The sequence below is a fragment of the Cotesia glomerata genome, unplaced genomic scaffold (assembly GCF_020080835.1).
Source record: "Cotesia glomerata isolate CgM1 unplaced genomic scaffold, MPM_Cglom_v2.3 scaffold_33, whole genome shotgun sequence".
NCBI classification, from domain to species: domain Eukaryota; kingdom Metazoa; phylum Arthropoda; class Insecta; order Hymenoptera; family Braconidae; genus Cotesia; species Cotesia glomerata.
The window spans coordinates 67,348-84,708 of NW_025403884.1; the positions used below are offsets into that span (position 1 = coordinate 67,348).

Sequence of the window (17,361 nt, forward strand, 5' to 3'; positions counted from 1 at the left end):
ATAGACTGTTAGAGGGTGCTTTAATTATTTTGAATATTCGGTGATTCAACCAGTGTCATAATTATTTTGTGAAAGTACCCAAATAGTTAATTGTTAACCGTTGGATTACCTAAATTTTCATTTGATTGGGAGTATTGTCATCAACTGGCGAATCATTGCTTGTGAGTACATGATAATATTATCCGTAATTTTTATTTATTAGCATCAAAAGTTTAGTTTTCGGCCATTTTGGCGCGATCATTGGGAAATGGAATAACCGAGAGATAGAGAATGCACAACAGTTGTAGGTTTGGGATTGTGGATTGTCGGTATAAAGAAGCATATATGTGTTAGGACTAACGTAAGCCTGTGTGGGTTTTAGAGTGGAGACTGCATATCGTTTTCTCTGTTCATGGGATGCAGGATAGGATCCCATCTCTTCCTTGAGACTCTTCAGACTCTTCAGACCCTTCAGACCCTTCAGATATATACACATGATTTCGTTTACCTAAGTCTCTTGTTGCCTCCATTTCGCTTATAGTATCTCTTGATCTCTTTGGTTCACTCCAACTTGCCAATAAAACGTACCTTTACTTTACTTGTGTGACGTATAGCCAAAGCTTCATCGACTTTAAACCTAAACCTTATCTTTTACAATATCCCAAACTATTATTTCCTTCTTTTTAATTCTTTCCTTCTTTCGTTATCATTATTTAATCAACGGATGTTACAGAGCGCCTCATCATTAACTCTTTGTATTGAATTAATGATGATGATACCCATTTAAAGATTACGTGCATTTATTTATACGCGTCTTTAGATAATTAACGATCAATAACCCTCTCGCTCTCTTTTGGTGAAGGGAACGACCAAGAATCCAAGCTAAATTTGTCAGCCAATTAAGATTTTATATTTTACTTGATAATTTAGCAGTATCAAGTCTTATCGATGCAATAATTATCAACCGATAGCTATTTTTAATTGTCATACAATTATACAAAAGAGCGTTAATATTGAAATTGATATTTATTATTTATTATCGGGTTCTATAATCGGTTATATCGCAGGTACATATTTTAATCCTTTTGGTATAACGAGATAGTAAGTTTTAATACATAAATGGATCAATCATATGTCATAAATATAAAAATAAATTTTTTTTAATTCAATTTTATTTAGAAAAAAACAATCTAATTAAAAATAAAAATGAAATAAGCTGACAATTTTTAGGATTTTTTTTATTGAAAAAATTATTACAAAAAAAAAATAAAAATAAAAATATTTAAAAGCCTTTTAAATAATAATAATAGTTTAGCATTTAATAAATGAATAAACTAATCCCTTCAATCAGGTTTCAATCCGATCAGAAACAATTTCTTGATTGAGTGTGAATGTCAAATTCATCCGCACATAACATTATTATCTCAGCACGCGTCCTCACTCCTCTCTAGTAAATAAAGTAAATACAGTAAAACCTTTTGTTGGTCCTCATGGGCAACGGTCAGCACATTATCCATTTACAATAAAAAAAACCCGGGTATGTAGATGTAACAACACATATAAACATAAATAAAGTTAGTGGGTGGTGGGAGCGACAGATTCGAGTCCAGCGTACCCGGTATAGATATACACACGTTGACAGTGAGTTAGGTTATATTCATACTCAGTGGACGTCGTCGTCGTCGTCGTCGTCGTCGTGGTAGTCGTCTGGTCTCTTTCCTTCTCAGATTCCATCCTGGTGTACTAATAAATCCATACCCTCATCTCACTTGCCCACACGTTTTCTGCGGCGCGCGATTCGAGGCGGCTGGCGGCGTGATGGTCGAGCGGCCATTTTGATAATCTCTCCCACCGCTTGGTCGCGCGCCACTTTCCCCTCTCGTCACTCTTCACACAGACACAGCCCTCTACTCCTTCAAATTTAAAGTGTATTTGTGTTTTTGTATGTATATGTGTGAGTTGCTCTCCTATTCGGTCTCCTCCCGTCAGCGTTACGTTCACCGTCGCTATTTCGCGCACGTGTGTGTCTTCTCAACTCAAACGTTGGTCTTATATTGTCGAGCGAGAGAGAGAAGCTAGTATAGACGGAGTGAATCTCAAGTAAAGCAGTGTAAGTGTGTGTGATACCAGTATGAAGGTTAGTTTTCCCCTGAACTCACACACTGACAGGATAATGTAGGATCTCTTTTCTTCTCTTATCTTTTTTCTCTTTCCTCTTTTCTCTTTTCATCCTTTTGGCCGTATCGTATCGTATCCTATCCGTCGCGGTAGCGAGTACAGTACCTTTGTCGCGCTCTCTACTCACTGCTCCGACCTTTTTCCTCCTCATGATCCGCCGTCATACCAACACACACCGTGTATCTTCTCTCTCTTTCTCTGAGGAGAACTGAGACTCACTACACACCGACACCGACCTACCGATATCAGTTTGTGCTTACTATACCAGTGTGTTATGTTGTATTATATTGGTTATACACACTCTCATTGTCTGAGTAAGTGTACGTGCGTGGTTCAGTCGCGACCGGAAAGTGCCAGTTTCTCCTGAGCTCTAATCGCCTCGTTGCGCTTCCAACGCTGGATACCAGTCTTACCGAGGATCGTGACAGTTTTCTATTATTTAACCGTAAAAAAAAAACCTGAAAATAAATTATTTTATTAATTATTAATAATGACAATGAATTTAAGTGGCCAGTTGATGTTTGTGGAACGTCAGTTTGTTTTGACACTTTTTAAATTGTCAATGACAATAATGGAATAATGTCAATGTATGTAAATAAAGTATTTAATCAATCGTAAAATTAATATTAAAAATAATAACAGCAGCAGTATGAATTGTTATTGGAGTATTTTTAATGAACTTTTTAGTAAATTGCACGCAGTAACTTGATTAAGTTTAACGGAGCGACCAGTGGAGCTAGCCGGTGTTTTGAATAAAATCAGCGGACATTCAGTCAGTGTGTGTATCATGTCCATATATATATTAGTAATATATATATCTGGGAGGGGGGTGGGGAGGGGGGAGAAACTGATGACGCGCGCATGATTCGTATTTACGATCAATCAGTGTGCGTGTTCGATGTAAATACGCGGGTATTTTATTATTAGTGTCTTTTCGTCGTATTTTCGTAATCAAGTGTTTCAACCACACATAGACACACACGTGTTATTTTATCTAAACGCAAAACGCAGAGGTGACCTTTTTGTAAACACACTGCTGAGATGTGTTTTGGAAATTTTTTTCAAGTAAACAACAACAAATTTAAATAAAAATAATTACTGAAAAATATTTACTAAACCGAAGATTTATTATTAAAGATGTGTAATAAGAATAAAACTAGTGTGTGATATACGTGTTGAGCTTGTTAAATAAAAAATAAAAAAAAAAAGCGACGTGGTTGCGTTGAGGCGCGCGTTTCCGGATTAGCCGCTTCCTCGGGGCCACGTCGTTGACGTGAGCTAGTTATTGTATCAGTGTGCGCATTTAATTAAGCGCTGCATATGCACAAGTGTGTACACTCAACAATCTACTGCTTCCGGAGGGTTTTTATAACGCATACCAGTGATATTATAGATAACAGTTCAAGCATGAGAGTACCAAGTTTCGCCGAGTCTTATTCGTCGTTAAACTTATTCTTATTCTCTGTCTTTATCTTTATCTTGGTCTTCTTCTTCTTCTTCAGCAGCAGCAGCAGCAGTACTCCCACTTCAAACGCCTCAACCTCCTTCACCTTCCCCACCTCTTTTTCCTTATTGCTATTATTGTTATCATCATCATCATCATCATCATCATCATCATCCCACTTCTTGTTCTCGGTTTTCTTTCTTTTGTTGTCAAAGTCACGTAAGACAATTGTGATAAACGATTGTGATGCGTCAAGATTATATTTGGATAAATTTATAATTTCGTCACGTTTTTAAATCCACGGTGAGTTTTAATAAATTTGTTTTAATTTAGTATAATAATTGCGGGAAAAATTAGAGACAAGATGCGTGATGACAGGTTAACTAGCTAGTAAACAGCTTAGAGTGCAAGTTGATCCGGCATCTTGCTTATTTTTGACGCATGCACAAGTTGCCAAGTTTACCAAGCAGATATGGAGAAAGAGGTCGCTCTTTTATGCGTCATCATGATTGGTTGTTGGTAGCTGACCTCGCGCAGCTCGATAATAAGTCTTTGCTACAAATCATTGCCTCATACTAACATACTAACTCTTTCTATTATAGAGATTTTATACTCTATTATTCCATTTCCGATACAGAGAAATAAATATTACATAGCTATCAGCAAAAACTAATAAAGTTATCTTGTTATCTACAAAGAGAAATTTTTATTTAACGAGGAGAGCGATAGCACGTGGGCTTGATTGTCACGTTTAATCAATTGCCGCTTAATCTTGGTGCAACTAAACATCTTCCAGTTTAAGCGATCAATTTCAAGGTTTTGTTTAATTAACAGAAAAAAAAAAAAAAAAAAAAAAAAAAAATAACTTGAATCAAGATATAATTTTGAAAAATTTTCTTATTTTTTAATCAATGTATTTAAAAACTTTTATTCTATCGCTTAAACTTTTTTACTTTCTTTTTCATCAAAGTCTTCGCCGAATGCGTGTAGATAATTTTAGTTACGTGAAAGAAACTCGGTCGTCAAAGACATTAGACATTAAACATTAGACGGTTCGTTCGAGCACGTGCCTAGAATCGTATGTATACATTTATATATAGAAAGAGAGAGAGAGGAAAATGCGAGGGTGGATACATTGAATGTAATGAGTAACGGGCAGTATGCAGTGTGTATATAGTATGTAGGGTTGAATACTGTTAAAGGGAGAGAGCTGAATACGGCTAAATATGCAAGTGTGACGACACTTGCGGGGGAAACGCGATAAGCCGATTGCCAACACTCGTCGGTTTGCTAGATATCGATCGAAGGTTAATCGTCGTAACACTCTAAATGATTATTGTCACGCTGGGTTCACTGGTTTCCATCTAATATCTACATTTCATTATTATTTATCAGTTTATATAAACGTAATTAACGGGGATTGTTGTAAAAATTTGATAGTTCTGCAACTGGATAAACTATTTTACAAGATCATGGTTTCGCATTTATCTGATTACAAGTTTTGTAATGTAATATTAGGAGAAAAGCCGTGTATATGCTTAATTAATTAATTACTGCACTATCAACTTGTAAAAGTTACTCCGTTGTTTGGAATCAGGTTCACCTGATTGTTTTACATATTTATTATGTATATAATAAATTATGAGTTGAGGAAGTTGATTGTAAAGAGCTTTGTACTCGTTACTTTACTGATAAAAAGTTTAATTGATAAAGCAAAAAAAATGATTTAAAAATACTTTTCATCATTCTAAATTTTTTCTCTTAAATCCACTATAAGTAAAATTAACTTTTTACTCAACATTCATTTGTAAAAACATTTTTCTTTAGTCTAGTATTTTATTCAATAGCTCAAAAATAACTAAACGCCAGTTAAATTTGATACCCGAGTTTTTTAAATAGTCTTTTTGCCCCAACACCAGTAAAAAAACTTGAGTTGAAGCTATAACTACTTGAAATGACATTGAAACAGGCTAACAAATTATTTTCATTGAGTGATATGCAGGAATATTAATAGTTTTTAATTAAACTGAATTGTTATTTTAAAAATTAAAATCCCACCGCCCAGTTTTATTTAATGAAAAAAATGAATAATTACAATTCAAATTCGAAGGAACAATTTTGGTGGTAATATGCACGAGTGACGTTACAACTGTGTCAGTATGTCAGTGTCGAACCCGACCTGAGTCTATGCTTGTCGATCTCATGATCACTCGATCGTACAGGTCGTGTACAGAGAAATCTCGAAAAATACCAACTTTGACGTTTAATTGCATAACAAATCAAAACAAAGTTGTTGTTTATAATTAAATGATTTCAATGCAAGTTTTGATTCAACAAATTATAAATTGCTATTAATTAAAAATAATTTTTTTATCAATATATTATCCCAATAATTAATCAATAATATGTAATAGATATTTAATAATAAAATAGAGATTAGCAGAGCATGACTATATGGAATATTAATTTGTGTGTTACAGCGTGGACCGGGACCGGCTTCGAGAGCGTGAGCGACAGGCACGCGCGGCGATGTCGGTCCAGGCGGAACAGGCAGCGGCAGTCGGAGGTCCAGAGACCCGGCACCCTCACAATCAGGGCCATCATTCCGCTAATTCCCACGTGACTTCATCAGCCGCACTCTTCCGAGCCCCTGTCAAGGTAAATTGTCATCACCAACTCATCATAATAATTTTCACATCATCATCATCATCATCAACATCTTGATAAGCATAATACAACAAACACACTTGTTGTTACTTACACTCGATTTAATAAACTTTCACTTAGCTCTTGTTCTACTCGCCACTGAGAGGTTACTATAATCCAGACATTGTTGATTGTTCTCCGACCGCAGACTCTTACTCTTCTCATTTTATCTCTCATCTCTCATCTCTGCTCGTGTAATATAAATTACAATATTATTCTCATTTAATTCACACCTCTGTAACTCCAACTGAGTGATTTTTTAATTAATCGATTTCGATCGAGTCGTCATTCAACAGGTGTCACTCAAGTTTCTTAACCTCTTTTAATTTAACGAATCATTAACTTTATTCTTCACCTCTTATTAAAAGTTAACTTTAAATAGCTTTAATATATTTTCGACATTCATTCCACAAATTAAATATTAAATATTCTTTCGTCTTAATAATTTAAATAATTCAAATTCTTTTCATTTTTCTTCAAGTAGTTTTAAAGAAAGGGGCTGACTTTTTACACTCTTGATCTTATTTTATAAATAACTTGTGTAGGTTCAAGTCTATTTATATTGAGGTAAGCGCGAATGCATATACATGTAATGTACCTCGCAGTGAATAGAATAAAAATTAAAATAAAATAAAATAAAGAGAATTTAAATATCGCTATTGAGGAAGAATTTACCGGAGTAATTTGTACTATTATATTTATTTCGCGGTAAATATTGTATACAAAGTAACAGATTGTTGCCCCCTTCCACTGGAAATTAAAAATCCTAAATCCTAAAAAAATTTTATTTTCAGTACAAAATAATAAAATAATGATTATAGAATAATCTTAATATATTATTTTATATTTAATTTAATTGTATTATATCTTGAGGTCGAGTTTAGATAGGCGTGAATGATGATAAGAATTCTTTATCAATTTTTGTATTTGTTTTTTAATAACTGACACACTCTACACATACTTTGTGTTTTTAAAAACCCCGATATGTTATAAAATTCCGCGTGAGTTATTAAATTTAATTACATGTTGACGTTTTTACGATTTCGAAAGAAATATTTATAGACTTTTAATATGTGGATAAACCAATCGGTGAGAGATAACGTTATTAAAAAGAATTTAAAAGTTTTTCCGTGTGCTGTAATGTTTCAATTTTCAATTATTATATTTAAACCAGCCCACAAATCCCGGCTATTAATTTTTATTTATCATTATTACATTATCGAGAGTGAATAAGTAGAGATATAACGGTTGAATAAATCACCTTAGTCTAATTCAAGGTCTCATTGCAGAGCGCACTTTACTTATTTCCGTTGATTGAGAACCTTGACCACTCCTCAGAGGTTGTCAAAACGGACAATAAGTCTCTCAGATGATAATGACAGTAATAATTATTCAAACGGGTTTAAATAAAAATATCGATAAATCTTTCAGTATTAAATAATTGTTTTAATTGTTTATTAAAAATATTTGCACGTGTAAATTTTTTTTTAATGAAGGTTTTATTTATTTCCCATTAACTATTGCTATTATTTTTTGCGTATTGACGGCATGTTTTGTAAACTTGCAGTACAGTCGTAGTTTCTCTTGCAATATGACGTTGCATAATTCAAATCCCTCACCTCCTTGATATCCAGCACGGCTCACGACATCCGCGATCGCAATACGTCACTCGATGAATTTTAAGGACAACCTTGTCTACTTGTGTGTCTTGTATATTTACTTTCGGAGCATGCGCAACTATAAATTTATTATTATGTCACATCGACATCAACAATCTAAATTAACGAAAATATTATTCTCATATTTTATTTCAATATAGTCTTCTTTTTAAAAATAATTATCCTCGTTTAAATAAAACTTTGTGTTTGTTGTTTTCAAACAACAAATATAAAGTGTAAAAAAAAATTTATATTTTTATTTGTATTTCATAAATTTGTCACACCGACCATTAAAAAGTCAAAGCGTTAAAATAATTATATTTTTTTTTATTCAAGTAAAGACAGTAGAGGGAAAAATATCCGAAGCAGTCACTTTGATATCTACATAATATAACATAACTCTTGAGTTTAAAGGTTCAAACAGACTTTTAAAAGCACATAATAACAATAAATCCTGAGAAAATAATAAGTAAAGGATTTAATGTAGAGGAGTTTAGTGTATGTGCGATGGAAAGACCCAGACAGTAATAAGTAAAAAATAAGTATACATATACAGGTGCGCAAACGGCGAGAGAAATGAGAAGAATGGTGTTCAGGGTTGACGTCGCGACAATCCAACTATACACTTCTAACGCGGGGAAAAATAATATTTTTTTGCTCTATTTTTCATTCTCTTTCTCCGTTGGGTTTGCTCTCTTATTCTCTTATTCACTCGCTCCCGCGATGAGCTTCAGGAGGGGTTGAAATCAATACCGGTGTGTGAAAGGGCAGGCGGATAATACCTGCGCTGGTTTAAGCTTGACGAGACGAGCGGTAATTCTCGAGAAGGTGACCATTTATTCATACTTGACCCTTTTTATTTATTTATTTTATATATATATATATTATATTTTATTTAGACTTATCCGTAAATAAAGTAAATAAAGTCAAAGCTTTTGGATTTGCTGATGAGATACATGAAATCTGTCTGATGTGTCTAGACATGCTGGTGCATTTAATAGGATGCTTGATAGACCAAAAGGAATCCCGAGATTTAATATAACTGCATTGAATTAATACATAAAGCAAGTGCCGGCAGTTGAGAGTTGAGAGAATTAAAAGACATAAGAGAGAATTACCGAGGGCCCTTTTTTATTTAAAAAAGTATATGAATCAATTGATGTGTGTATTGAAAGTACACACACTGATAGACACAAATGCTGCAAATGCTGAATCTGTCTATCTCCGTTAACTTCTTTGGGCTCGACGTTTGTCGGTTTATTCGTATGTATAGTAAATATATGTATATGTATATGTATATGTACGTGGAGCCGTGCCAAGGGACAGGATTAATTAATCTCTCCAGCACATCTGGCTCCTTTGCAACGTGTGCATCACAAGCGCGAAATCGATGCGATACCTTCTATTTAGCGTCATGTAATAAACACGACAGTTCTCACATATTATAATATTATATGCATAACTATATTTAGAATTCAATGTTTATAAAGTCAATATTGCGTAACAATTTTTATGTGATTTTTTAATCGTTAAATAATTCCATTACGGAATTATAGAGATATCATAATAATTACTTAAGCTTAATCTTTGCTGAGTTGTGGAAAAAATCTAATAATTTATTTTAATAATTCACTGAAATAGAATAGTGAGTAGTAAGAGAGTCGGTTAGATAGTCTGGATGAGTTTCAACGGTTTGGTCGGTGATATTCTTGCTGATTAATCTCACAAGTTTATTCCAGTCTGCCGGTGGCTAAAAGTATCTACTAGAGAGTTGCGTGCGCATATTTTTTTTTTTCGTTTCCTTTTTTTTTACACTTTTTTAATCGTCTTAATACCATATAATGCTCGGTCATTATTTGTGGATTCCCGCGATATGTTTACAGTCCAAAAGCCACAAGTGAGACTTATCGAGGTTAAGAGGAGTATTATTTTATACATCAATAACCTTGGCTTTACATTTTTTCTTTTAAATTCACAAAGATTTTTTTTACATTACCATATATTATACACAGTTTTTATTTATTAGGATGATTTTATCGGGTGATTATCAGGAGTAGACAATAAAAATATAATTATGTAATAAAAAAACACTGGTTAATTATTTGTATTGGTAAATTGAGCGTTTGAACAGCTAATGAAACGTTAATTGATTCTTCTCATCCAGTAACAATTGTATATTGTGTAGATCTAAAGTAACCCGTTCTCTTTGGAACAACCTCAACTCCACATCGCTCCATTATAATAATGTAATCTTCAAAGACTTTGATATAAACTCTTGATTAATTATGATTGTTTTATCGATAACGTTTACAGTCTCAGCACTAAATCTGTTTATTATTAAATCCTAGGCAAAATAAAATTATTATTATTCAATTTAATTTTTGATTGTTCACCTGGATGTGATAAATAAATAAGATAAATAGATATTCGCAGGTACAGACAAGATTTAATGAGAAGGTGAAGTAAGGTGAGGTTAGGCGAGGTCGTGACGAACATGAAAACCCTGACCTGGTCATTCATCCCTCCCTCTAGTTGGTAATATCCTCAGCTACTTGATCGTTCTTCAAGTACAAATACAAATACCTATTTACATTAACATTTATATACACATGTACCATCAGCAAATTAAGTTTCGAGTGTGTGAAAACTCAGACATAAAAGACAAGATAGTCCCGACTTTGCGTCGTCTAAATTATTGTCCAAGGTCTTGTAGATCTTTAGAAAGTTTGTTTTTGCTAATTTACGGATTTTTTTTATCACCGACAAAAGTCCTTAGCCATTATCTTATTCATCTCCATCACTATTATCATTATTAAGATCACGATTATTCTTATTGTTTTTCTTGGAATTAAAAGTAATAAAAAAAAATTGTTTACAGGTGAGTCCAGACGCGCAAGACCGAACAACACAGCAGATTCAATCCAAGCTCGGCAACTACTCTCTGGTGAAGCATCTGCTGGACGAGCCAAAGAGACTGATAGGAATTGAAGGGGTACCAGCTAGTCCAGCGCCAGCGTTGAGCGCATCCACACGGCTGTCTTCGAATAACAATTGCAGGAGTTCGCCGTCTTCCCAAGAATTCAAAAAACCCGGTGGTAATGGTCCACGAACATCGTCATCAGCATCAGCATCATCATCATCATCATCATCATCATCATCATCATCGTCGTCGTCGTCGTCGTCGTCTGGAACAACAACAACGACGGCAACGTCCTCTAACTCGGCAGTTTTGAGCCATACCTCCCAGCGCGGTGGTTTTATAAAACCCGCGGATGGGAAACCACCTTACGGCGGTCGGGGTGGCTACCCAGGACAACCGGTTAAACACGGTGGTAGTAGCAACGATCACAGGAGCCACGGTATCCTTCCCGCAAAGGGTCCACCTTCGTCAATCGCAAATGCCAATTCGAGCGGAAACAGCGGTGGTCTAACCTCTTCCGGAAGTAATTGTCCTCCTGCCCCCGGTAATTCCGGTAATTTGGGCAGAATTCACACAGCTGCTTCCAGACTCCCAAGGTTACCTCTTGACAACGTGAGTACTTTATTTCCTCTTTTATTTCCTTTATCTCTCACTTTCATTCATCTCGTAAATATAAATACATTTCCTGCTTTCATACAATCGATATAATACCACTTAATTTAATATAATGGTACATTTATCTTGGCTCAAATGTCTAATCACTCGTTTAATTTTTATTTCCAGGGAGTAAGACATGGATCCGATCCAGCGGATTTGGAAAACATCCTCAAGGTAGTTACTCAGTGTATTTACTTTTCGGCAAGGGATTTAATACATATTGTTATTATTATCTTCATCATCGAGATTGTTATTATTATTATTATTATTATTATTGTATTGAGAAGTGGGCTTTTAAGCTTGTGCATAAAGCCAAAAATACAATAGAATATACAATAGAAGAGAATAGGGAGAGCGTACGAGTTTATCGATCGCATAAAGAGACCACTTGTACGACGATGAGTCACGCTAGTAATTTTTTTAGCCCTATGCTCACAACGCTGTATCCGAACTAAACGAGTTATTCGTCGGTGGTTACTTGTAATGGCAAGTTGGCAGCGATACTACCCGATCTCTCTATGATTCATTTTACACTTGAGCATCCTACACAATACAATATAATATAATAAATATAATAATGCCTAACCAGTAGTTTATATACAACTGTATCAGTGACCGTGAGATGACGCATCAAGGTTGAAATCATTTTTGCTATTTGCTTTATTTTTTAATCATTTTTTATCTACTGCAATAAATTAATCCTTTTTGTCTGCTCACCATCCGCGAGAGATTACGTAAAAAAAAAAAAAATAATGGTCAAATTTTAATTGTCAGTGCCAGTTTTATTAATTGATAACACAGACAGCCGAGATGTAAAATACGGTAAAGCAAAAGATGTTATTGTACATTGTATAATATTTAACATGGGTCATTCAGTTCCGGAACAAACGGAACAAATCGGTGGTAACGACGAAGAGGAACGGATGCGACTGCGCTGGTAGGAACGCACACTCGCCCGAGCGTAGAGCATGAATTATTCTCACGGCTGTCCGTGGGAAAATACGGGTTGTGACGCCGGTAGGCATGGCAAATGCTACTGCTAATTGCGCTTCACCATCATCCAAAGACCCGTCAGATTCCGACTGCTAAAAATATTTCCCGTATTGTCTGCTAGGCGTTGATTCAATAAATCCTACCAGCTCTGATCATTTGCTATAATCATTTAACGACTCACTGATTGAGCTCTATTTTAATGAATTACTCCAGTAACAATAAATTTATGTGCTTCTGGCTATTCTCTGATGATATTAATAATAATAATGATAATAACAATATTTGTAATCTGGAGGCTATTTAAATTGTTTGTTAACATTGTGGCACAAAATCAAATTGTAATTGCATAGTCAACAGTGTAGATATATTATATTTCAATTTAAATTTATTTAGTTACCATCAACATGTTTACAGCTAGTAAACTCTCAACACCAAGTGGTTTTACTATTTTAATAATTCGCGAGTCATCTAATTCCATTAATCATCATGAAGGCTGCCATAAGATTGAGTCAAGTTGAAATATGTCGTCATGTCTACTACTACTATTGTTATTATTATTATTATTATATTACTGTACTCTCCATTATATTATGACTCGCGTTAATCGCGGTACAGTAGCCTAAGAGCCACTTTTGTTCTCTTGCTCTCTTATATTCTCCTCTAGCTGGTCTTTTAGTTAACTTGAGTATTAACCCGAGACACAACATACTCTACCCGGTAGATAATAATGCAACAAATGCTCAACAGAAAGAAGACAATGTGCGACAAAACGCCAGATTGCGGTTCAGCTAAAAAGAAACTAAAAAAGACCAACAACTGACAATTGGCTGTATTCTCAACTCAGATCTCGGGTATCTCAACTTAAGTCGTAACGGGTGTGATACGGGTTTTCGCGTGCTTAGCATAATTACACCACGCACGTGTGTTATGTGCTCAGTATTTAAACTCACCTGTTTGACCACGTCTGTACAGGTAGTAGTTAGCTGCCCATTATTGACAATAAAAATAATTTCCAAAAGTATTTATATCTTCGTAACTATTTCCTCCTTTTAAATAATTTAAAGTTATTCTAGAAATTATTTTCATCTATTTTTCACTCTACAATTCTTGGATTATTAATTCAATTAATTACATTCATTAATTATTTCAATTTATGCAACGATTAATTTTATCAGCACCGCTCTCTTATCACTGGTAAACAAAACTAAACCTCAATTGATAAAGATTACAAATTAAATAGTCATACTTGAAGATGATAAATAAATCATTTATACAAGCAACTTACCAATAAAAGTCGATAGAAATAAATAAATAATCGACATAACTGTCAGCAGTTTTTTTTTTTTTTTTCAAGTCTATCAATTTTTTATGTCTTAGAAATTTCGCAATGTCGGATTAAAAACTTATGAGTTTTACTATTTATTATTTATAAATTTATCGGCGACAGATCTATTTAATAAAAAAATAATCCATTTAGATAAAATCTAAATAATTGTGCAATAAAAAAAAAATTACATGTTGAATTTATTTTTAATAAACTATTATTATAAAAGTTTTTTATGCAATTCTTACGATTTGAATTCACTTAATATATTTGTATTGTTTTGTTATTATATTTATTGTTCCTAGCAATTATTTAATGATGATGATGACAATAATAATAATAATAATAACAGTGGGTTTTTAAATACATAATAAAATTGTATAGTTGTAAACACTTTCATTATGTTTCTTTGTCGTTTCAGGAAATGACGATGCCGCCCATACCACTTTCAGCAATTGCACAGACACCAAGAAAAGAACCGGAATCCAAGTTCGAATTCAACCCTGTACTGGCCAAGGTATATAAGCTAAACTTTCTTATTTTTGTTATTATTTTATTTAATACCCGTGCAACTATTAACAACAATAATAACAACATAAAAGAGCAATATCATTAATAATAACGGGTATTGAGTTTACGGGTATCACAGTTTTAAAATAAAATTTCGCGTGCATATTTAAACAAGTTTATTAGAGAAATTAAATTATTAATAACTATCATCAGTTTGTTTTGGAATAATAAATCCGAGGTAAATAATAAAATAAACAGTATTATGTAAATATTCTCTTCAGTTATATTACTTTCAACATACATTCTTTAGTGCATTTATTAACCTTCATTATATAACATTGTGTAAATACTGAAAACTAATATAATAAAATATAATATAATGCAGTATAATATTAATCATATAATGTAAAGGGGACAAAAAGTATTTATCGTTATAAACAGAGTAATGCAATAAATTATTATACCCCAATGACATGTTATAAATACCATACAGTAAAAGTAGATATAAAGCGTGGCTGTAATTTAAGGGGTGTTACACATTGAAACGGATCTCTTTATTTTTCCCCTCTTTACCCTGTTTGTTAAAGATTATAAGAAATATTCATAAGCCTTGGGTATGAATTAGCGACCGTTTATTTTAAAATGGGGGAACTTTGGGCTCGCTAAACTGATTTTAATTGAGGCAGAAAGAAAGAATTTTTATCAAGGTCAATCTAGTCTTTATTATTTTTTATTTTAGTTTTTTTTTTAGTCTTTACAATCAAGCATGTGGTTAATTAAATAACTTGTACTAATTTAATAATTCAATTGGTAATTAAAAGATTTATTAATTAACTATCTTCTCATTTTGCAGTTACAGTTAACGGAGAAACCATCTGAACCTGTCAAGCCACCACGTAAGTTATAAATATTTAATTTTATTTTTTTTTTTTTTCCTCTTTTTTTTTCCCCATTTAAAGTCTTTCAATTGACAGTGAATGTGTAACTATTAAGAGTAAATTGGAATGATTTTAAAACATACAAGCAGATTACCAGTGTCGATTCGAATCTTTTCATCTTGTACGCAACAATGGGATAAATTTAAAAAAAAAAAAAAAAAAAAAAAAAATAGCATAGTTTCAAAAGCCAAAGAGGATGAGCGACAGAAGCTTTGTTTTTTATTTTTTTTTGATCCACAAAAGTCGGAAACATATATGTATACACAGGAGTGATAGTTTAGGTAGCTGAAATTAAATATCGAATATCGATTTTGGTGAACGATACCCCGGTGGAAAGTAGAAGGGATAGACGAGGAGTAAGCTGAGACTGGAGAAGAGTAAACGTGGTCGACCTATTTGCTTCATCACCAACTAAACTCTACACAAAATAAAACTATCAATTTACAGTTGAATAACAATATATAAATTCAATTATTTTCCGAAGATTTAGATAATAATTTTTTTATAAAATCAAAAAAAAAAAAATTAATAAGTGCTCCAGGTCCATGACATTTAACCCGTTTATACAGTATTAAATAACGTAAATTGATTAGCCGTTGATTGCGCATAAAATCGTCAGTCACGGATCACTTAACTGAAGAAACATTTAGAGGTAGTTTGGGACGAATGATGATTATTTAACTGGCGACACTAAATTCCCCCAAATTACTCTCGATCAACGTTAGTACCTTGGTAGTATCACTCTGGTAGATGCAGCAGAAGTATATATATAACAGTAGAAGCAGTGGCACGTAATCTCATAAAATTTATACGAGTCAAGGGGATGGAAAAGATGGATGAAGTAAAAAATAAATAGGAGCTGCTACTCGTTTATATTATACTTATATTTCTCTTGGTTGACTTCTTCCACCTGTTCAAAGCAGCACTCGGTTTTAACCCGTGCCGTGTTGTGTGTACACACGCACACACACACACACACGAGCGAGTACAAGTGCATTGCTGTACAAGTTACTTAACATGATTAAAACACCCTTCAGCTCACTCTGGTGCTTTCGGGCATACTATACAGTTACTTACCTCCTCTTCCTCCTCTATGTGCTTCTTACTTTACAGTATGTACTCGTATTACATACATACACAATGTACAATTACACTAGAGTAAAGCTATTCGCTCATTTATTAATTCTCAAATTCTAATTTATCAACTTTAATTATCATCATTTCAGAATTACATTTCATTTGCATAAAACTACCTGGAGTTTTATAAAACTTTATGAATTTACACGAAACACTGAATTAACTTTTCATTAAATAATAATAATATGAAGATGATTGAATTTTTATTATTTATTTAAATTTAAATTTTAATTTTAATCACCACTGCAGTGCTTTTTAAAGATAATAATAAATCATGTTAAAGTTTAGAAAGAAGAAATACATAATACTTTACCGCAGATTTAATATTTATATTCATAAGTACTCGGTAAACAAAGAAAACTGTTAACAATAAGTAATGTCTTCATAAAAGTTTGTGATGTCATTTTTAGTTTTGCAATATTTCGTTGTCAAAATAGTCAGACAAGACTCATAAATTTACGGGTAATAAAAAATTCATCACGTTAAAACCTTTCTGCAGTTAAACTAGCTCTAAAATTTAATGGAATTTAATTTATCCGTCAATCGATATTAAAATCAGCAAACTCCTGAGAAGATATTTATTTTATATTCTGTAACAAAAATTGAATCAGACTTTTCCTTTCGTTTGGGTGGCGTTTGAATAAGTGAAGAGTTTATCAAGTGCAATAATCCACCGTCCAGAAACTTGTCAGTTTAAACTCTCAACGTGGAACTTGTAGACTATCGAGTTTTCCCCGTAGCAGTAACCAGAGGTAGAGGTTTATACACTGGATCCTTCAACTCATCTTTCCGTTGATAATCTCCGGCAGCTTATCAACTTGCTACACTTTTTTGTTTATTTTTTCTTCCTATTCGTTAAATATTAAGCTTCCCTTTACGCTCAGCACACTCCATCTTTTCCTTGACCTATAACTTGC

The 17,361-nt window shown here is 33.3% G+C and overlaps 1 protein-coding gene across 6 annotated transcripts in view; it reads left to right on the forward strand.

Moving 5' to 3' along the window:
* The window catches only part of LOC123274411 (putative protein TPRXL), a 30,177-nt gene extending 14,812 nt beyond the window's left edge, over positions 1–15,365 (forward strand). For 4 of the 6 annotated variants that reach the window (XM_044742015.1, XM_044742016.1, XM_044742019.1 and 1 more), the window contains 5 exons: positions 6,082–6,259; positions 10,844–11,497; positions 11,669–11,716; positions 14,281–14,376; positions 15,223–15,365. In XM_044742015.1, coding sequence (XP_044597950.1) covers positions 6,082–6,259; positions 10,844–11,497; positions 11,669–11,716; positions 14,281–14,376; positions 15,223–15,276 — 1,030 coding nt within the window. In that variant the 3' untranslated portion in view covers positions 15,277–15,365. Of the gene's footprint in view, positions 1–1,338; positions 2,745–3,251; positions 3,905–6,081; positions 6,260–10,843; positions 11,498–11,668; positions 11,717–14,280; positions 14,377–15,222 lie in introns of those variants that run through there. The other 2 variants (XM_044742020.1, XM_044742021.1) reach the window with 2 other exon arrangements.
* Positions 15,366–17,361: the final 1,996 nt, after the last annotated feature.